Source organism: Acipenser ruthenus, chromosome 4 (genome assembly GCF_902713425.1).
Source record: "Acipenser ruthenus chromosome 4, fAciRut3.2 maternal haplotype, whole genome shotgun sequence".
In the NCBI taxonomy this organism is placed as follows: domain Eukaryota; kingdom Metazoa; phylum Chordata; class Actinopteri; order Acipenseriformes; family Acipenseridae; genus Acipenser; species Acipenser ruthenus.
The window spans coordinates 106,886,258-106,908,211 of record NC_081192.1 but is presented as its reverse complement, the minus strand read 5'-3'; the positions used below and the strand labels follow the sequence as shown (position 1 = coordinate 106,908,211).

The 21,954-nt window shown below is 43.0% G+C and overlaps 1 protein-coding gene across 2 annotated transcripts in view; it reads left to right on the top strand.

Annotated features, from left to right (window-relative positions):
* Nucleotides 1-19,983, top strand: part of LOC117399788 (villin-1-like) — a 34,619-nt gene extending 14,636 nt beyond the window's left edge. The window contains exons 6-21 of one of the 2 annotated variants that reach the window (XR_009328592.1): nt 1,299-1,409; nt 1,795-2,000; nt 3,098-3,176; nt 3,350-3,448; nt 4,566-4,719; nt 5,785-5,885; nt 6,095-6,232; nt 7,061-7,219; nt 7,811-7,990; nt 8,413-8,558; nt 8,905-9,049; nt 9,743-9,931; nt 10,320-10,388; nt 11,882-12,139; nt 16,074-17,945; nt 18,000-19,983. Coding sequence is in view for 1 of the 2 variants with exons in the window: in XM_059023383.1 (XP_058879366.1) it covers nt 1,299-1,409; nt 1,795-2,000; nt 3,098-3,176; nt 3,350-3,448; nt 4,566-4,719; nt 5,785-5,885; nt 6,095-6,232; nt 7,061-7,219; nt 7,811-7,990; nt 8,413-8,558; nt 8,905-9,049; nt 9,743-9,931; nt 10,320-10,388; nt 11,882-12,139; nt 16,074-16,187 (2,148 nt within the window). In the remaining variant the exon portion in view is untranslated. Of the gene's footprint in view, nt 1-1,298; nt 1,410-1,794; nt 2,001-3,097; nt 3,177-3,349; nt 3,449-4,565; nt 4,720-5,784; nt 5,886-6,094; nt 6,233-7,060; nt 7,220-7,810; nt 7,991-8,412; nt 8,559-8,904; nt 9,050-9,742; nt 9,932-10,319; nt 10,389-11,881; nt 12,140-16,073 lie in introns of both variants that reach the window. The other variant, XM_059023383.1, reaches the window with a different exon arrangement.
* The last annotated feature ends 1,971 nt before the right edge of the window (nt 19,984-21,954 follow it).

The following is a 21,954-nucleotide window of genomic DNA, read 5'->3' as shown; positions in this document are numbered from 1 at the left end:
TGCACAGCCTCTCAGTGCACATACTGTACCCCGGTGCGCGGGGTCGCTGGTTCATGCACAGCCTCTCAGTACACATACTGTACCCCGGTGCGCGGGGTCGCTGGTTCATGCACAGCCTCTCAGTGCACATACTGTACTCTGGTGAGCGGGGTCGCTGGTTCATGCACAGCCTCTCAGTGCACATACTGTACCCCGGTGCGCGGGTCGCTGGTTCATGCACAGCCTCTCAGTGCACATACTGTACCCCGGTGCTCGGGGTCGCTGGGTCATGCACAGCCTCTCAGTGCACATACTGTACCCCGGTGCACGGGGTCGCTGGTTCATGCACAGCCTCTCAGTGCACATACTGTACTCTGGTGAGCGGGGTCGCTGGTTCATGCACAGCCTCTCAGTGCACATACTGTACCCCGGTGCTCGGGGTCGCTGGGTCATGCACAGCCTCTCAGTGCACATACTGTACCCCGGTGCACGGGGTCGCTGGTTCATGCACAGCCTCTCAGTGCACATACTGTACCCCGCTGCTCGGGGTCGCTGGGTCATGCACAGCCTCTCAGTGCACATACTGTACTCTGGTGCGCGGGGTCGCTGGTTCATGCACAGCCTCTCAGTGCACATACTGTACCCCGGTGCGCGGGGTCGCTGGTTCATGCACAGCCTCTCAGTGCACATACTGTACCCCGGTGCGCAGGGTCGCTGGTTCATGCACAGCCTCTCAGTGCACATACTGTACCCCGGTGCGCAGGGTCGCTGGTTCATGCACAGCCTCTCAGTGCACATACTGTACCCCAGTGCGCGGGGTCGCTGGTTCATGCACAGCCTCTCAGTGCACATACTGTACCCCGGTGCGCAGGGTCGCTGGTTCATGCACAGCCTCTCAGTGCACATACTGTACCCCGGTGCGCAGGGTCGCTGGTTCATGCACAGCCTCTCAGTGCACATACTGTACTCTGGTGAGCGGGGTCGCTGGTTCATGCACAGCCTCTCAGTGCACATACTGTACCCCGGTGCGCAGGGTCGCTGGTTCATGCACAGCCTCTCAGTGCACATACTGTACCCCGGTGCGCGGGGTCGCTGGTTCATGCACAGCATTCACCCATTTTTAACCTTGTGTTATCTCCCTCCTCAGTTTTGACTAAAATCCAATTAAGGGCACCGAGGGGCTTTGGCGAGAGTGAAGATGATATTTATTTCTATATGGATGTATTTGTTATTTGCTCTATCATACCAAACGTGTGTCATCTAGTTAGAAAAGTAGCCGCCACACTGACTGATTGATACGGGTTGTCATGTTGTTCAAGGTTGACGTCTCCTGGAACAGTTTCAATGTCGGAGATATTTTCCTGCTGGACATGGGCAAGGTGATTGTCCAGTGGAACGGGCCTGAAAGCAACCATCCTGAAAGGTTAAAGGTCAGCATCGCCCTTCATTAACACTTACTGTATACTGAGCGTACCGCACAGCGCATTGAACTTACCATTTCAGTGGTAACTTTCATTTGTATAGTACCATGTATAGTACCGTTTTAAATCCTGTCAGATCTTAACAATATGAGTATTGCATTACTGTGCTTTATCCTTGTATTATCAGCCAGATTGAGGGTGTAGAGAGCAGAGGCACACATTTATTAAAACCATCAAAAACTCATTTTCAGAGTTATGAACATTTCAGACATACAAACAACCTCCATTCCCAAAGGGTTGGTAACTCTGAGGTTCTGCTGTCATTTCAAATGGATTTCCTGAAAAGAAAGAGAAAACTCATGCTGTCTGTCTGTCTGTCTGTCTGTCTGTGCAGGGGATGATGCTGTCCCAGGACATCCGGGACAGGGAGCGAGGTGGGCGCGCTCAGATTGGCGTCATCGATGGAGACAATGAAGCCGCCTCCCCCGAGCTGATGAAAATCATGACAGCAGTGCTGGGGCAGAGGACAGGGAGCCTCAAGCCAGCTACCCCAGACAACAGACCTGACATGTATCAGAAGTCAAATGTGCGGCTCTACCAGTGCGTACTCCAGATACGGCTTCACTTCCAACTTCACACACTGGGGTTCTGTACTTCACAGACATGGCTTCACTTCCAACTTTACACACTGGGGTTCTGTACTTCACAGACATGGCTTCACTTCCAACTTTACACACTGGGGTTCTGTACTTCACAGACATGGCTTCACTTCCAACTTTACACACTGGGGTTCTGTACTTCACAGACATGGCTTCACTTCCAACTTTACACACTGGGGTTCTGTATTTCACAGACATGGCTTAACTTACAAATTTCCAGTGATTCCCCTGGGCAGAATTCATTGCTAATCTGTCATTTTAAAGCTAGTCTGTGTCTAGTTAGCGATGTAGATTCCCCTGTGCAGAATGCATTGCTAGTCTGTGTCTAGTTAGTGATGTAGATTCCCCTGTGCAGAATGCATTACTAGTCTGTGTCTAGTTAGCGATGTAGATTCCCCTGTGCAGAATGCATTACTAGTCTGTGTCTAGTTAGTGATGTAGATTCCCCTGTGCAGAATGCATTACTAGTCTGTGTCTAGTTAGTGATGTAGATTCCCCTGTGCAGAATGCATTGCTAGTCTGTGTCTAGTTAGTGATGTAGATTCCACTGTGCAGAATGCATTGCTAGTCTGTGTCTAGTTAGCGATGTAGATTCCCCTGTGCAGAATGCATTACTAGTCTGTGTCTAGTTAGTGATGTAGATTCCACTGTGCAGAATGCATTACTAGTCTGTGTCTAGTTAGTGATGTAGATTCCCCTGTGCAGAATGCATTACTAGTCTGTGTCTAGTTAGTGATGTAGATTCTCCTGTGCAGAATGCATTGCTAGTCTGTGTCTAGTTAGTGATGTAGATTCCACTGTGCAGAATGCATTGCTAGTCTGTGTCTAGTTAGCGATGTAGATTCCCCTGTGCAGAATGCATTACTAGTCTGTGTCTAGTTAGTGATGTAGATTCCACTGTGCAGAATGCATTGCTAGTCTGTGTCTAGTTAGCGATGTAGATTCCCCTGTGCAGAATGCATTACTAGTCTGTGTCTAGTTAGTGATGTAGATTCCCCTGTGCAGAATGCATTACTAATTGGTTTCTTTAACTGGTAGTGTTTCAGATTCACAAGGAAACTTGGTCGTCCAGGAGATAGCCACACAGCCACTGACTCAGGATCTGCTCAGCTCTGATGTAAGAGATTTTCATTTTCATCACAGATGAGTACAGGCACAGTGAATTATGGAAAAGTGAATTTGATGTTGTCTTTTAAACAAGCAAAAGAATCCGGCACTAACAGGGGTGACAGAGGGGTTTGTATCTGTAGGCTTCTCTGTAAGACTTTAACACTGGTGTATTTCCTGCAGGACTGCTACATCGTGGATCAGGGGGGGGTGAAGATCTTTCTGTGGAAGGGGAAGAATGCTACCACTCAGGAGAGGCAGGCTGGTCTTGGGAGAGCTGAGGTAAGTGCACTCAGTCTACAGGCCTGATTTAGCCATGCCTGTCATGCAGATGACCTCGAAGTGATGCACACACCAGCAAGGCAAAGGTGTGCTAACCAATGTGCTATACTAACCAGTAGGCTATACTACCCAGTAAGATATACTAAGTAATAAGCTGTACTAACTAATAAGCTGTTATAACATTGTTATTGGTTCCCATCTTATTGTCCTGAGAATATTTTGGTTCTTCGCTTGTTTAGTTTTTTATGTTAATTTGTGATCAATTTAAATAAGCTGCTGCATCCTGGTATCTTCTCAGTAGCTGACATGTTCTGAGCTTGACCATTGGAGTGAGTTCAAACTACAACACAGGAAGTGATCAGGTGCCAGGAAGCATCAGAAGCAACTTCTCATCAATAGCATTGTCTTTGAAATATCTGCACAGCCCAGTATATAAAATACAGTATCTGTATATTTTAAACTGAAGTCTTGAAATACAGGCAAAGAACCAAAAAATCTTCAACAGAAAAAAGGGTAATACAATAGATTTTTAAACTTTGGTTAGCACTGACGTTGGTATCAGAATAGTTGCATTCAGGGGGTTCCCAAGTGGCTCATCCAGTTAAAGCGCTGCGGCTGGGAGCGCAGGATGAGTCACACAGCTTGGATGGCACTAGTTCGCGTCCAGGCTGTGCAAAGAGGCCGAACTTTGCTGGGGACCCCGAGGGGGGCGTCACATTGGCTCTGACGCTCCCGGGGTGGGGAAGGGAAACAGGCACAGACTTATTCTCCTCATCTCTCAACAGCGAACCCTACTGGCCAGACACCGAGCATATCCAGTGTATAAGAAGCAGGGGATCCGTACCGTGCTCACTTCTGCTCTGGATTGCTCGTTGTAAAAGCGATTCTGGCTTTAGGCTTGTGAGATCGTAGGACGCTCACACGCCCTCAGAATGTCTGTGCTATGTGGGGACTCACTGCAGTGAGGAGAAAAAAACATAACTGGACATTTCAAATTGGGGGAAAATAAATAAAAAAATAATAAATGGTCAGACTGGGGTGATCCACAGGAGCAGAGAAGGAAAAGAGGGGGGCAACTAAGGATGGCAATGATCAGCAGTCTCTCCTTTTCTTGCAGGGTTTCATCAAAGCAAAGAACTACCCGTCCACAACCAACGTGGAAATCATGAATGAGGACGCTGAATCTTCCATGTTCAAGCAGCTCTTCAAGACATGGACAGAGAAGGGGCTGACGCAGGGGCTGGGCAAGACCCACGCAGTGGGCAAGATTGGTGATTATTAATGCTTTAATAGAGAGTCTTCATGAGCTAGTGCTGATACTGGAGTCTTCATGAACGAGTGCTGAGACTGATACTGGAGTCTTCATAGCTAGTGCTGAGACAGATACTGGAGTCTTCATGAGCTAGTGCTGGTACTGGAGTCTTCATGAGCTAGTGCTGAGACAGATACTGGAGTCTTCATGAGCTAGTGCTGGTACTGGAGTCTTCATGAGCTAGTGCTGAGACAGATACTGGAGTCTTCATGAGCTAGTGCTGGTACTGGAGTCTTCATGAGCTAGTGCTGAGACAGATACTGGAGTCTTCATGAACCAGTGCTGAGACTGATACTGGAGTCTTCATAGCTAGTGCTGAGACAGATACTGGAGTCTTCATGAGCTAGTGCTGGTACTGGAGTCTTCATGAGCTAGTGCTGGTACTGGAGTCTTCATGAGCTAGTGCTGAGACAGATACTGGAGTCTTCATGAACTAGTGCTGAGACTGATACTGGAGTCTTCATGAGCTAGTGCTGAGACAGATCCTAGAGTCTTCATGAGCTAGTGCTGAGACTGGGGTCTTCATGAGATAGTGCTGAGACAGATACTGGAGTCTTCATGAGCTAGTGCTGAGACTGGGGTCTTCATGAGATAGTGCTGAGACTGGTACTGGAGTCTTCATGAGCTAGTGCTGAGACAGATACTGGAGTCTTCATGAGCTAGTGCTGGTACTGGAGTCTTCATGAGCTAGTGCTGGTACTGGAGTCTTCATGAGCTAGTGCTGAGACAGATACTGGAGTCTTCATGAACTAGTGCTGAGACTGATACTGGAGTCTTCATGAGCTAGTGCTGAGACAGATCCTAGAGTCTTCATGAGCTAGTGCTGAGACTGGGGTCTTCATGAGATAGTGCTGAGACTGGTACTGGAGTCTTCATGAGCTAGTGCTGAGACAGATACTGGAGTCTTCATGAGCTGGTGCTGAGATACTGGGATATTCATGACCTAGTGCTGAGACTGTTAAGGGTGCTTACTAACTTGGACTGAAAACCGCTGCTTTAACCCCTGCCCCTCCCTCTCAAACAGCTAAAGTCGACCAGGTCAAGTTCGATGTCATGGAGCTGCATGCCAGACCTGACCTTGCTGCAAGAGAGAGGATGGTAGATGATGGCTCTGGGAAAGTGGAGGTGGGTCATTATTACCGCAGTGTATAAATAAAACTCAGTGGTGTGCAGGTCAGCTGTGGTCCATTTTGATTTGCAGGTCATGGTTTGATCTTTAGCCAAGGTTGATTTGTGTAAACTTGGGGTGTTAGATGAACACGCTTCACACTTGATGCTTTATTGCAGAGCAGTTTGATATGAGTGGTTTGTAATGGTGTGTTCTCATCCGGCAGGTGTGGAGGATTGAGGAGCTGGAGCTGAAGAAGGTGGATCCCAGTACCTATGGGCAGTTCTATGGAGGAGACTGTTACCTGGTGCTGTACACATACTCGCGAGGCCAGAAACCCCACTACATTCTGTACATGTGGCAGGTAACATCAGCAAACCAAACCATTATACACTATGCTTCATACATGAAGCATGCACACAAGAAAACCTATTCCCCCTCTGGGTGTACTCTTTTGAATGATACAGTACACGTGGTGCAGCATAGGAGCACGCAGGGATTGTTGAGAAACACTTGCAATGCAGTCTGTACAGAGGCATATATGCAGTGCAAATGGCCGACACAATCGAGGGCTATTTTATGGAAATGTTCTGTTGGTTACACTGATAAGTAATTGATATCAGACTAATGGCAAGCTGAAGACAATACTAAAACCAGCCTCGCTAGCAACACTTGATGCTGGAACACACACCCTGCCGCGTATCTCAAGATAATGCAAAATTCAGCACAAGAGCAGTACTGCGAGAGGCTTATCAACAGTAAAAAATAAAAATAAAAAAAATAATATATATATATATATATATATATATATTAGTAAAAATATAATCTTTCTTTTATAGTAATGCAGAACTTTTTTGCATTATGGAGATGTGATACACTGTAAGACTTTCTCACTAATTTGAATAGACCAGTTTGGGTCTGCAGGTCGGGTCCCGGGTCTCGCGGGTCGGGTCCCAGGTCTCGCGGGTCGGGTCTCTGGTCCCGGACCCATGAACACCTCCACTCTGTGGGTCACACCACTGAACAGACTTCACTGCCCATTTTCACCCAAACATCTCTGCATCAATTATAGGTGTGAATTTTAGATGAACATGGTTCATTTTCCGTCCTGACCACGTACTAATTCAGGTATGTATGTATGTATTTATTTATTTATTTATTTATGTATTTATGTATTTCTTTCCGAACGCAGGGGCTGCAAGCTTCTCAAGATGAGATCACAGCGTCTGCATACCAGGCTGTGAACCTGGACAACAAATACAATGGGGAGCCAGTGCAGGTGCGAGTGACCATGACCAAAGAGCCGCGCCACTTCCTGGCCATCTTCAAAGGGAAGCTCATCATTTACCAGGTGAGCCTCCGCTTGGGGTTTCGGCAGCACTGTTTGCGCACAGGTCATTGTCACTGTCATTGTGCCTTTCATTGTCTTCAGAACAATCACCTGTTTTATGGTTTACTGCCTGGTAAGAGAAGTAAGTGACTGGGTGTTTAGAGTTAGAGTTAGAGGTTAGGGTTAGGATGTTAATGGAAGTTGTATGAATTAAGTTAAATGCAGGTTCAGCATGTATAGAATTTGTAACAAATTCACCTCAAGCATGAGTTCTATTACCAACAGTCTTTAAAATCTTAAGAGGAGTTTACCAGTTTAACCAGGACAAGAGGGCAGAACTGGCAATTACAGTAAGTTAAGACAGACACAGGACAGGAGTTAGGAGGTCCTACAGAATCCTACACATTCTACCATGTAAACTTGTTCCATTGTTGTTAACAGGGATAGGAATAAGACTCCCATTGCAGAGCAGTTTGATCTGTTCCTGGTTTTACTACGGGTTTAATCTGACACCCCTGAGCTTGTTACCTATATGCTGTGGCTAATCAAGCTGGTAGTAAACCCTGGAATGGGAAAGTGCAGTCTTATTCCCATCCCTGTGCTAATGTTCAGGGCGGTACAGGACGTGGAGAGAAGGCAGCTCAGGACCCTGCTTACAGACTGTTCCAGGTTCGAGGCACTGATGAATATAACACCAAAGCAAGCGAGGTCCCGGCCCGTGCCTCCTCCCTCAACACCAACGACGTGTTCGTTCTCAGAGCCGACCACGTCTGCTACCTGTGGTGTGGGAAGGTGAGTCAGAGAGAGCCTCCTCATGGGAACTGACATCCCCCACAGAGGAGGGGGCCATGGAGAAATGTGCACATGCTTTCCCAAATGAAATTCTGTTATATCCAGGGTGTATAATGTGTGTATCTAAATATATCCTTGAACACTTGTTCGCAATCTTCCCAGGATATATATATATATATATATATATATATATATATATATATATATATATATATATATACGTATCTCATGTGCTGTCTATTGTATTTATTGGAGCTCATATTGTTACACAATTTTTGTTAAAAATGTCAGTCTTGGTCTCCTCATAGATAGCACTGCTGTTTGAAATGGGTAGGGCCCTTGGTGAAATAGGTAGGGCCCTTGGTGAGGAATGGACTTGTTTGCGGTTGTGCTCAGGCTCTCCGTTGTGTTCCACCCATCAGGGCTGCAGTGGGGATGAGCGGGAGAGGGCGAAGAGCGTGGCCGACATCGTCTCCAAACGGGACAAGCAGACTATCCTGGAGGGACAGGAGCCTGCAGACTTCTGGGTAGCTCTTGGAGGGAAAGCACCCTACTGCAGTGATAAGAGGTAGGGTCTGAAGAAGAGATTTACCCTAAACCCTGACCTTAACCCCTGATCCTGACCCTAACACTAAGCCCTGACCTTAACCCCTGATCCTAACCCTAACCCTAAACCCTGACCTTAACCTTAATACTGCTTGGGCACCTGTACGAAAATAAGGGCTGGCATAAAGTCTCTTGGGGTTTACCCAGACATGCACAGGCTCATCTCCCAGCCTCTGCCCTGTCACATTGTCACAAGCACAGAATTAGCTTTGAAGATCAGAACACCGCTGTATAAAAGATACAGGGCTGTATTGAAATCTGTGTGGCAGGATTCCCAGCTGCAGTTTATTTTTTGTTTTTGTTTCCAGGTTCCAGGAGGAGAAGCCGCAGCGGGTGCCACGCCTCTTCGAATGCTCCAATCAGACGGGCCGCTTCATGATGACAGAGGTCTTTGATTTTGCCCAGGAGGACCTCGATGAGGAGGATGTGATGCTTCTGGATACCTGGGAGGAGGTGAGGGAAATTGCTTTGTCTGATTGTCTCAGAGTGGTCACACAACGTCTGTAAATACTAATGCAATGTTGTTCTCCTGCAGATTATACAAATGTAAGCATTTGCTACCAATTATGCAGTAATGTACAGCCAACTGTAAATAGCAGGGCTGTAATTCTGTTTAAGGTTTCTGGTGACCTATAAAGAAGTCTGTATTTTTTCACTTATCACGGATTGCATGATTTCAGTGAAATGAACCCATTACTGTGCAATATGCAGAACACAGTGAATATTCCTGTTTCTGTTAGAATAGTGTAAAGATACATATTTTTTTCACTTAAAAATAAATTCAGCAAACTTTTGCCTTTTTGCCGCACTCCCTGTAACACTGCCTTTGGGAACCTGGCAGCCGGTCTAGTTTCTGCCTGAAAGGTTCCTAAATGCAGTATAACAGGGAGTGCATCAATAAGGCATACATGTGCTGTATTTATTTTTAATTGACACTATTCTTTCAGAAAGGGGAATTTTCACGGGTAACTACATATTACACAGCAATGGGTACATTTCATGGAAATCGTGAAATCTGTGATCCCTGTAAAAATACAGCCTTAATTGTAACCTAATGGAATACGGAGCTGTGTTGTGCTGACCTGAATGTTGGTGCTGTAAGACTGGGTAAGGAAGGCGGCCTGCTCACCTGCTACTGTGTGACAGATCTTCCTGTGGATTGGTAAAGCTGCCAATGATGTTGAGAAGAAGGAGTCCCTGACCTCTGCCCTGGAGTACCTGAAGACACACCCGGCGCAGCGAGACCCTGACACACCCGTCACCACGGTGACACAGGGCCACGAACCGCTCACCTTCACTGGCTGGTTCAGCGCCTGGAACCCTCACAAGTGGAGCGTAAGTCTTTCAATTGATGCTCTGGACCGCTGGATAAAGGGCACCCCGGGTGTCCGTATCAGTTAGTGTTCCTAATTCAGCTCATTCACAGTAATAGTGGGATTTGTATACGTTTAAAGACACATTTCTGATTTGACTGTCTAAATTGCATACAGTTGCATGTGTCTGTGTCTGCGTCTGTATATATAGCATGTGCAGTATTTCTGTTTTGAATTATTTTATTGAGTATGGTCTACTTGCTTACTGTAGGTCTGTCTTTCTATTGGTGCTGCATTGAGATGTACCTGTGCTGACTCTGCCTGTGGCACAAAGTGACTACGTTAAAGATGTATTTTACAGCACAGTGTCGCCTATCAGAAACAGTTACTGATGCGCTTTTGTTATTCAGGATTCCCGCTCCTATGAGGACATAAAGAACAGCTTGGGGGATGCTTCTGCAATCTCCCAGATCACTGTGGTAAGTCCTTCTCAAGTCTCCGCCACCCCTATCTGCACACCAGTGCTGGCTGTTAAAGGGCAGTTTCTCATTGGATTTCATGTACCGCTGTTGTAGGGAATAGTAGAGCGGGGATGAAGTGGATCGCGCAAGCCACTAAGGCAAGAGGAAGGCGTGGCAGCAGGTTGATTTTAAAGGGGAGGTTAACTACATGAATCAACATTTTCTGCTCATTTTATTTGCCACATTGTATGGTAATGTGTTCACACACCACTTTATTATTTATTTATTTTCAGTCGGTAAAATATATGTGCGATGTAAAGTGTTCAGTTCTACTGTAACTTACGTCTCTCTTTATACTAGGCCTAGTGTTAAACGCTTGTCAGCTTTTATCTGCCTGTAAAAATGTTGTTGTTAATCAGATGTAGTTAATGTGTGATCGCAAAGATTTATTTACTGTATATTAAAAGGTTTTACATGTCATAATGTTGTCAATCTTTAATGGGAATTAAATATTTTAGTAATATATTCTAATGACACACAATCATACAATATTATTGTAGTATTGCAAGGTCTATTATTTTTTGTCAGTAGGCCTAGCGTTAACTATCACGGTTTACAAAGACGAAACGTTAACATCCTAGTATAAAAAAAAAAGACATCAAACATGATAGCTAAATTAGTAAACGTTGTTTTTTTGTTTGTTTGAATAGGAACAGGAGTTTTGTCATGTAGCCTATGTACCGAGGCTGGAAAATAAAAATGAGTCCTGTCTGTAAAAATAAATGAAAGAACAAAGCACATAATAAATAATAATAATAATACAAGTGCATCAGTGATTGCTGTGCATCGTGGCTGAAGTTAGTAACCGCAGCATGGAGCCCAATTTTGTACATGACTTAAAATCGTGCTTTAACTTTGATAATCGCTCGCATACCTATCCATATAGTGCTGCTTACATGTCAAATATCTAACAAAAACATCTCGAGTTGCTATAATGTTTGTTAAACAAACAGATGTATAAATGACACCTACAAAGTTCATTTGAAATGATTTATTTTGATTTAGTATATCCGATCAGCTTATTCCCTGGGCTCACTCTACTCATTCCCCAGACGTAGTACTAGTAGGCGTAAACCTCAGAAACAGTGGAACCTCCCCTTTAAATTCTAGATGGCAATCCACTTTTTCCCTGATCTGCTTATTCCCCAGGACACCGGCATTGGTCCATGCTCCTACACTATGTCATAGAATAATATGCGCATCACAATGGTGCAGCTCGCCTTGCCTGAGGATGAGGGCAAACATAAGACCAGGCTTCGATGTTGAGACTATTGTATTGATCTACAGCAACGTGATATTTTGTAACAGTCAAATTGTATTTAAATCTGAGAATCAAAGCAAAAATAACCACACCGCTAGATTGGATTCCCCACCATCAATCTGAACTCCAACGGACTGACCCCTGAGAACAATACATGCTTGCTTCTATGAAATATTTCTTATTATTCTAGGATCTTAACAAGACAGATCTGAACAAAGGAAAGGGAGGTGTTTCCAAAAGCCCTGCCAGTGGATACAGTGCCCCTGGAGGTCCCAGCACTCCATTAGACATGGCTACAAAGAACAAGCCTCACAGTGTCAGGACAGACAAGATTGACGGGAAGAGTCCTGCTGCTCCTAATGGCAGGACCACAGGATACGACCCGGAGCTACTCATCAACAAAACAGCAGAGGAGCTGCCAGAGGGGGTGGACCCCTCCAGGAAAGAGGTGAGGAGATATTGAGCAAAGAGGAGAGGAGATATTGAGCAAAGAGGAGAGGAGATATTGAGCAAAGAGGAGAGGAGATATTGAGCAAAGAGGAGAGGAGATATTGAGCAAAGAGGAGAGGAGATATTGAGCAAAGAGGAGAGGAGATATTGAGCAAAGAGGAGAGGAGATATTGAGCAAAGAGGAGAGGAGATATTGAGCAAAGAGGAGAGGAGATATTGAGCAAAGAGGAGAGGAGATATTGAGCAAAGAGGAGAGGAGATATTGAGCAAAGAGGAGAGGAGATATTGAGCAAAGAGGAGAGGAGATATTGAGCAAAGAGGAGAGGAGATATTGAGCAAAGAGGAGAGGAGATATTGAGCAAAGAGGAGAGGAGATATTGAGCAAAGAGGAGAGGAGATATTGAGCAAAGAGGAGAGGAGATATTGAGCAAAGAGGAGAGGAGATATTGAGCAAAGAGGAGAGGAGATATTGAGCAAAGAGGAGAGGAGATATTGAGCAAAGAGGAGAGGAGATATTGAGCAAAGAGGAGAGGAGATATTGAGCAAAGAGGAGAGGAGATATTGAGCAAAGAGGAGAGGAGATATTGAGCAAAGAGGAGAGGAGATATTGAGCAAAGAGGAGAGGAGATATTGAGCAAAGAGGAGAGGAGATATTGAGCAAAGAGGAGAGGAGATATTGAGCAAAGAGGAGAGGAGATATTGAGCAAAGAGGAGATATTGAGCAAAGAGGAGATATTGAGCAAAGAGGAGATATTGAGCAAAGAGGAGATATTGAGCAAAGAGGAGATATTGAGCAAAGAGGAGATATTGAGCAAAGAGGAGATATTGAGCAAAGAGGAGATATTGAGCAAAGAGGAGATATTGAGCAAAGAGGAGATATTGAGCAAAGAGGAGATATTGAGCAAAGAGGAGATATTGAGCAAAGAGGAGATATTGAGCAAAGAGGAGAGGAGATATTGAGCAAAGAGGAGAGGAGATATTGAGCAAAGAGGAGAGGAGATATTGAGCAAAGAGGAGAGGAGATATTGAGCAAAGAGGAGAGGAGATATTGAGCAAAGAGGAGAGGAGATATTGAGCAAAGAGGAGAGGAGATATTGAGCAAAGAGGAGAGGAGATATTGAGCAAAGAGGAGAGGAGATATTGAGCAAAGAGGAGAGGAGATATTGAGCAAAGAGGAGAGGAGATATTGAGCAAAGAGGAGAGGAGATATTGAGCAAAGAGGAGAGGAGATATTGAGCAAAGAGGAGAGGAGATATTGAGCAAAGAGGAGAGGAGATATTGAGCAAAGAGGAGAGGAGATATTCAGTAAAGAGGAGAGGAGATATTCAGTAAAGAGGAGAGGAGTGTGGCAAAGTGGGTGGTAAGGGGAACAGGTGTAGCAGTGATGCGGTGCAGGAATGACGGGCAGACAACTGTAATCCAGGAAAACAAGCTTTTATTTTCAGTCCTGGTCTAGTGACCACAAATAATAAGCCCCGGCAATACACAACGATGTGTAAAGCTCGGGGCTGAAGAACACAGGTTGCAGTCCTGACAAAGGAAACAAAAACACGGTCACCCGTCTCGGGTGCGTGCAGTCGTGATGGTGGTGCGTGAATATACTTTATTCCGTGACAGTTCGTGAAGTGGTGATCCGGCTTGTGCTGGCCCAAGGCGACAGCTCCGGATGTGCGTTTAGCTGTCTACTGATTTCAAAAGACACAGACAGTTAGTTTACAGAGACGAACAAACACAAACCCCCACACACACAACTCTTTGCAGAGTAATACAGTGATTACGTCCTTCTCGGTCCTTGGCTTAACCCAAACGAAGGAAAAGAACAGCGTTACCCTGGCCCCTATATGTAATCCCGCATGATATCTAGGTAAACGGTTGCAGCTGCCTTATTACTTGCAGCTGCCCCTCGTTTACCTGTCAAATCAATACGGTCTTACAACAGAGTCTCGCTTCCTTCCAGGCTGACCCACTTTCCGGTCCCGGAAACGAACTGTCAGGCCAGCCCTTCCAGATACTTCTCCTCCCGTTCTTTAGAGCCCTCACAGGTGGGGAAGAAGATTTATCACCAGAACTCATTGTATTTCTGTCACAGGAGATATTCAGTAAAGAGGAGATATTCAGTAAAGAGGAGAGGAGATATTCAGTAAATAGGTGAGGAGATATTCAGTAGAGATGAGGAGATATTCAATAAAGAGATGAAGAGATATTCAGTAGAGGAGATATTCAATAAAGATGAGATATTCAGTAAAGAGGTGAGGAGATATTCAGTAAAGAGGTGAGGAGATATTCAGTAAAGAGGTGAGGAGATATTCAGTAAAGAGGAGATATTCAGTAAAGAGGAGATATTCAGTAAAGATGTGAGGAGATATTCAGTAAAGAGGAGATATTCAATAAAGAGGAGAGGAGATATTCAGTAAAGATGTGAGGAGATATTCAGTAAAGAGGAGATATTCAATAAAGAGGAGAGGAGATATTCAGTAAAGATGTGAGGAGATATTCAGTAAACAGGAGATATTCAGTAAAGAGGAGAGGAGATATTCAATAAAGAGGAGAGGAGATATTCAATAAAGAGGAGAGGAGATATTCAGTTAAGAGAAGAGGAGATATTCAGTAAAGAGGAGAGGAGATATTCAGTAAAGAGGAGAGGAGATATTCAGTAAAGAGGAGAGGAGATATTCAATAAAGAGGAGAGGAGATATTCAATAAAGAGGAGAGGAGATATTCAGTTAAGAGAAGAGGAGATATTCAGTAAAGAGAAGAGGAGATATTCAGTAAAGAGGAGAGGAGATATTCAGTAAAGAGGAGAGGAGATATTCAGTAAAGAGGAGAGGAGATATTCAATAAAGAGGAGAGGAGATATTCAGTTAAGAGAAGAGGAGATATTCAGTAAAGAGGAGAGGAGATATTCAGTAAAGAGGAGAGGAGATATTCAGTAAAGAGGAGAGGAGATATTCAATAAAGAGGAGAGGAGATATTCAATAAAGAGGAGAGGAGATATTCAGTTAAGAGAAGAGGAGATATTCAGTAAAGAGGAGATATTCAGTAAAGAGGTGAGGAGATATTCAGTAAAGATGTGAGGAGATATTCAGTAAAGAGGAGATATTCAATAAAGAGGAGAGGAGATATTCAATAAAGAGGAGAGGAGATATTCAGTAAAGAACAGAGGAGATATTCAATAAAGAACAGAGGAGATATTCAGTAAAGAGGAGAGATATTCAGTAAAGAGGAGATATTCAATAAAGAAGAGAGGAGATATTCAGTAAAGAAGAGAGGAGATATTCAGTAAAGAAGAGAGGAGATATTCAATAAAGATGTGAGGAGATATTCAGTAAAGAGGAGATATTCAGTAAAGAGGTGAGGAGATATTCAGTAAAGAGGTGAGGAGATATTCAATAAAGATGTGAGGAGATATTCAGTAAAGAGATATTCAATAAAGAAGAGAGGAGATATTCAGTAAAGAAGAGAGGAGATATTCAATAAAGATGTGAGGAGATATTCAGTAAAGAGGAGATATTCAATAAAGAAGAGAGGAGATATTCAGTAAAGAAGAGAGGAGATATTCAGTAGAGGAGATACTCAGTAAAGAGGTGAGGAGATATTCAGTACAGGTGAGATATTCAGTAAAGAGGCGAGGAGATACTCAGGAAAGAAACTCATTTTATTTAAGTTATACAACAATTCTCGGTGCATCAAAACATATTTATTGAGTTGGCAGCAGTATTAGCAGCAAACCAATGAAGCTGCACTTGCCATCTCAAATCTCACGTTCAATTTCACATTATAAAAGTTATTTTTATTCTCTCATGTATCACAAAACAGTGAGGTGGATACAAGCCAACACGTTTCAGTCTACAGAGAATTAGAACAGAGTTCAAAGGGCGGCCCCTAGGGGGCAGCAGGGCGCTGTACGATTACGGTTTCTTTTCTTTCCGCAGGACTTCCTGTCGGATGCTGACTTTGAGGACTTGCTGGGCACAACCCGTTCCGAATTCAGTACCATGCCAGCCTGGAGGCAGAAGCATTTAAAGAAAACATCTGGCCTTTTCTGAGAGGTGCTACCAATTCAGAGCCACGCCTCCCACAAGGAAAGCAGCCTATTTAGTGATTGGGCTACCATATGACTCCATGTTCACTTGGACAGTTCAGGCTTTTCAACTCACATCGCAATGCATTCTGGTACGTTGACCTGTCTCGGGTCCCTTTCACAGCAGGACTACACTTCCCAGAATGCATTGGGTGCAAGTTGAAAAGCCTGAACTGTCCCAAACTGTCCTAGTGCAGGGTTCCAAACCCCGGTCCTGGGTGCCCTGTGTCTGCTGGTTTTCAACCCCGGTCCCGGGGAGCCCCGTGTCTGCTGGTTTTCAACCCCAGTCCTGGGTGCCCTGTGTCTGCTGGTTTTCAACCCCGGTCCTGGGTGCCCTGTGTCTGCTGGTTTTCAACCCCGGTCCCGGGGAGCCCCGTGTCTGCTGGTTTTCAACCCCGGTCCTGGGGAGCCCCGTGTCTGCTGGTTTTCAACCCCGGTCCTGGGGAGCCCCGTGTCTGCTGGTTTTCATTCCAGCTGAGTTCTCAATTACTTACTCAAACCCTTAATTAAACTCATAATGTTCTTAATTAGACCTTTTAATTGTTCTCAGGACCTCAAAAGTTGCCTATTTCAAGTTACTTCTAAAAATCTCCAACTGTTTAAAAGCTGAAACAATTAAAAAGGTCTAATCAAGCAAATGAATAGTTCAGTTAAGGGTTTGAGTAAGTAACTGAGAACTCAGTTGGAATGAAAACCAGCAGACACAGACACCATTGAAGTGTAGAGAGTCATATGGTAACCCTACGTGTGAATTGTCTGCGTTACACAATGTTGAACGTGTTTTAAAATGTTTCGAAAAACCATGAGGTCAAACAAATAGCTGTATGTATTTTACAAGATAATGTTTTTTATTGCAGATAACAAAAAATCTATGAATTATGCACATGAAACAGAGCTAATTGCAGTGTCTAGTTCTTTAACTTTTTCCAAAGATATATTTTGTAATGTACAGTCAACTCTCGATTAACAGGGGTAATGGGGGGGGGGAAGGAGGTCACGGATAACCCAAAATCATGGTTCTAACAAAACTAGTCAAAACGTGGTACAAAACTGATTTAATGTAAACTTATTTAGTTAAAATTACATCTGATATTTTGGAACACATTTACCGTTCTACAGACGTCATCCAAAAGTGTAAAAATAATACAAGTACAATAGTTTAGGAACACAAAACATCACATAAATTGCTTGATGAAAAATGGCCAAAAGGTTACACTATTTTAAAATAGTTTGTTAATGTTGTCTGTTTCTTAGCTGAGTTCTCCTTTTTTTGAATATTAGAACAAAGCCTACGCAACATTAGTTTGTCACTCAGCAAACTGTCCTCTTCACTTTCTAAATAGTCCAGCAGACAGTCTAGGTGATTCAGCGCAGCACCATGCGTGATCTTGTTTTTGCTAGCTAGCCCCTCCCCCTCACTATCGCTGTCATTCTCCTCCTCTCTGCCAAGCGACCTCACAATGTCATCATTGGTCAGTCTCTTGTATTGTTCCAAACAATAGATGCCTTCTGATAGATGTTTTCGCTAATTAGTAGTACATCATTTTAATTTTTTCACAAATACACAATCTATTATTATTTTTTACCACGATTAATCCACCCCCGGTTAATCGAGAGTTGACTGTACTTCAAATTCCCTTTTGGAAAAAATCATCCACACTTCTGTTACAGCAACAAAAAAATGTTTTTTTCATACACAGCAAAGGGGGACTCATTACAGTAGGTAGTGATCAATTAGGGGTTTATTCATACACAGCAAAGGGACTCATTACAGTAGGTAGTGATCAATTAAGTTGGATGCAAAATATTGACGAATCAAAAGACTTTTTAATCACCAGGTATATTTTTAAAGATTTGAATACAGCATTGTAGAGATCATTCATTGCATTGATAACATTGTATTTAGTGATTTGAATACAGCATTGTAGAGATCATTCACTGCATTGATAACATTGTATTTAGTGATTTGAATACAGCATTGTAGAGATCATTCACTGCATTGATAACATTGTCTTTAATGATTTGAATACAGCATTGTAGAGATCATTCACTGCATTGATAACATTGTATTTAGTGATTTGAATACAGCATTGTAGAGATCATTCACTGCATTGATAACATTGTATTTAGTGATTTGAATACAGCATTGTAGAGATCATTCACTGCATTGATAACATTGTCTTTAATGATTTGAATACAGCATTGTAGAGATCATTCACTGCATTGATAACATTGTATTTAGTGATTTGAATACAGCATTGTAGAGATCATTCACTGCATTGATAACATTGTCTTTAATGATTTGAATACAGCATTGTAGAGATCATTCACTGCATTGATAAAACTGTCTTTAATGATTTGAATACAGCATTGTAGAGATCATTCACTGCATTGATAACATTGTCTTTAATGATTTGAATACAGCATTGTAGAGATCATTCACTGCATTGATAACATTGTCTTTAATGATTTGAATACAGCATTGTAGAGATCATTCATTGCATTGATAACATTGTCTTTAGTGATTTGAATACAGCATTGTAGAGATCATTCACTGCATTGATAAAATTGTCTTTAATGATTTGAATACAGCATTGTAGAGATCATTCACTGCATTGATAAAATTGTCTTTAATGATTTGAATACAGCATTGTAGAGATCATTCACTGCATTGATAAAATTGTCTTTAATGATTTGAATACAGCATTGTAGAGATCATTCACTGCATTGATAAAATTGTCTTTAATTATTTGAATACAGCATTGTGAGATCATTCACTGCATTGATAAAATTGTCTTTAATGATTTGAATACAGCATTGTAGAGATCATTCACTGCATTGATACAATTGTCTTTAATGATTTGAATACAGCATTGTAGAGATCATTCACTGCATTGATAAAATTGTCTTTAATGATTTGAATACAGCATTGTAGAGATCATTCACTGCATTGATAAAATTGTCTTTAATGATTTGAATACAGCATTGTAGAGATCATTCACTGCATTGATAAAATTGTCTTTAATAATTTGAATATAGCAATGTATAGAGATCATTCATTGCATTGATAGCGTTATCCTCAGTGATTTGAATACAGCAGTGTATAGAGATCATTCATTGCATTGAAAGCGTTATCTTCAGTGATTTGAATGCAGCATTGTAGAGAATTCATTGCATTGATAACATTGTCTTTAGTAATTTGAATACAGCAGTGTATAGAGATCATTCATTGCATTGAAAGCGTTATCTTCAGTGATTTGAATGCAGCATTGTAGAGAATTCATTGCATTGATAACATTGTCTTTAGTAATTTGAATACAGCGATGTATAGAGATCATTCATTGCATTGATAGCGTTATCCTCAGTGATTCTAAACTCCTAAGATCACTTAGAACATATAGGTTGCACAAATATGTGAAAATAAATCGCAAAATCTGTGTAACTTGCTTCTTGTGATCTGACTGGAACATTACAATGTCTTCTTACATTCTCTATTGCATTGTGTGTTAGTTTGAGGCTTTTATTTAGATTCTATTTAATCAAATGTAATTTTTAAAATGTTTAACTTTCATGAAATGTTGTAAGATCCTAAGAAATATTCTGTTACATATAGAAATGTCAGTAGTCAAAATGTCCCTTAACTGGTATAGTTAGGTGTGGTGAGTAGGATATTCAGAAATGCGGCTATACTGCGTTTCAGAGTTCTGTTCTGTTCACATAGTTAAATTTCTCTGTTTAAAAATAAATAACACTTAACAAACCTCTTCTGTGTCTTTGCAAATCCTGTGTTACGAAACTGGGACAACTTTAAAAACTGTTATGAGCAATCACATTTGCATGCTGTTATTTATTGATCCATTGCCTTATCATCCAGTTAATAGTTTTCTTCAGATTTGATTGTCTTCTTTTATCTGCTATTTCTTTTCCCAGAAATGCAGTCCTTCAAGTTAGGGTTACTATAATTGTGTTCACTAGGACAGTTCTGACTTGTCAACAATAACGCAATGCATTCTGGTACCCTTCACTTGAGAGAGAGAGAGAGAGGGAGGGACAGCCGAAACCTCCCCAGAGCATCAGCATAAAATCCTAAAAAACAACATCATGTTCTCCTTTTAAAAACAGATTTTAACCAAATAAAAGGATCATAAAATATAAATAAAACACAAAAAAAGCCAATATTAAAAAAAACTAAACAGTGTTTTCCTGTAAAAACAGATTAATAGTAAAGTGATAAAAACACTGTAAAAACAATAAAACAAAAATAAATTAAAACTAGAAGTTAAATAGCAGCTCTCCCTCCTCACTCAATGAGCACAAGGCGTCTCCCACACACCACCTCTCCTGAAAGCCCTCCAGGTTACTGACCATTTTAAAATAATTAAAATCCACCATTACCCGGCTGACAACTAAAATAGAAATAATCTGGCAGCATCTGCTAGCCCTGCCTCTAAAATCTTATTTTTCCTAGATTTTAAAATGGCCAATTTTGCCTGCCCTAAAATAAAATTAATTAAAACACACCTATCCCTATTTTTAAAACTATAGGGGAACCCAAAAATAAAAGTATCTTTGCTGAAAATTACCCCAAGAATCTGCAGGAGCCCCTGCAAGAGGTGAAAGAGCGACCCCAGCCTGACACAGTCAGTGAATGTGTGGAACACGGTCTCCTCCTCCCCACAGAAGCAGCACTCAGCACTGATGCTGGGGTCCACTCTGTGGAGGAACCTTCCGGTAGACACGGCACAGTGCAAGATCCTCCACTGAAGGTCCCCTGCTCTCTTGCTTAAAGGCAGTTTGTATAGCACCCTCCATACTGGCTGTCTCTCTTCTGCTACCTGCAAATGGCTTCTCCATTTTGTGTCCACAGTCCCTTTTAGGTGGCTGGACTGGACTGTTTTAACATGCAGCTTGTATAGTTTTTTCCCCTCTGCTTCTTGGAGTGCTATATTTTTAACTCCCTCCATTTTCCTTATTCTCTCTCCTTCCCCACCCTCTTCCTTACCTAAAGCTGGTGATAAAAAAACTGTGGGGAAAAAAGGGGCCCCCTCCCTGATCAGGCCCCCCAGCTATTCCCTCCCCCAAAGCCTCTTTGAGCTTTGGTGAGAGAGAGTTCTTCAACTCATGAATCATCTTCTCAGCCAGCCTCTCCGAGTGCCAGCCCAGCCGCCTAGCCAGCTGAGCTGCTGAGATCCAACAGGGGGGCCCTGACACGATCAGGTGAGCCAGTCGGGTTACACCAGCCCTGACAAAACTGGCACACAGTGCCCCCGACTGAAAATACTGAATGGGAAAAAGGGGATTAAAAAAGAGGGGTAGAGACTGGCCTGTCACCGACCCCTCCTCCCTCTCCACGCTTACTGTCTGCCACACTTTAAAAACATTCACATAAAAAGAGGGGAGGCCTGTCTTGTCTAGCCTGGAGAAATCAATTAAAAACAAGTTGCGATCTAACCCCATTCCTCCTACCCGTCTCAGAAGATAAAAGGTTATTTCTCTCCAGTGAGCCCCTTCCTCGGCGTACAGGAGCCTCTTCACTGCCTGCAGTCTGAAAGCTGCCACCCTGCTGGCAATGCTGACCAGGCCTTGCCCCCCTTCATCAGTGGGGAGGTACAGGACTGCCGGCCTCAACCAATGTCTCCCGCTCCAGAAGAAATCCAGCAGTACTCTCTGAATTTCCTCTACCATTCCCCGTGGAGGGTCCAGGCACACCAGCTTGTGCCATAACATAGAGG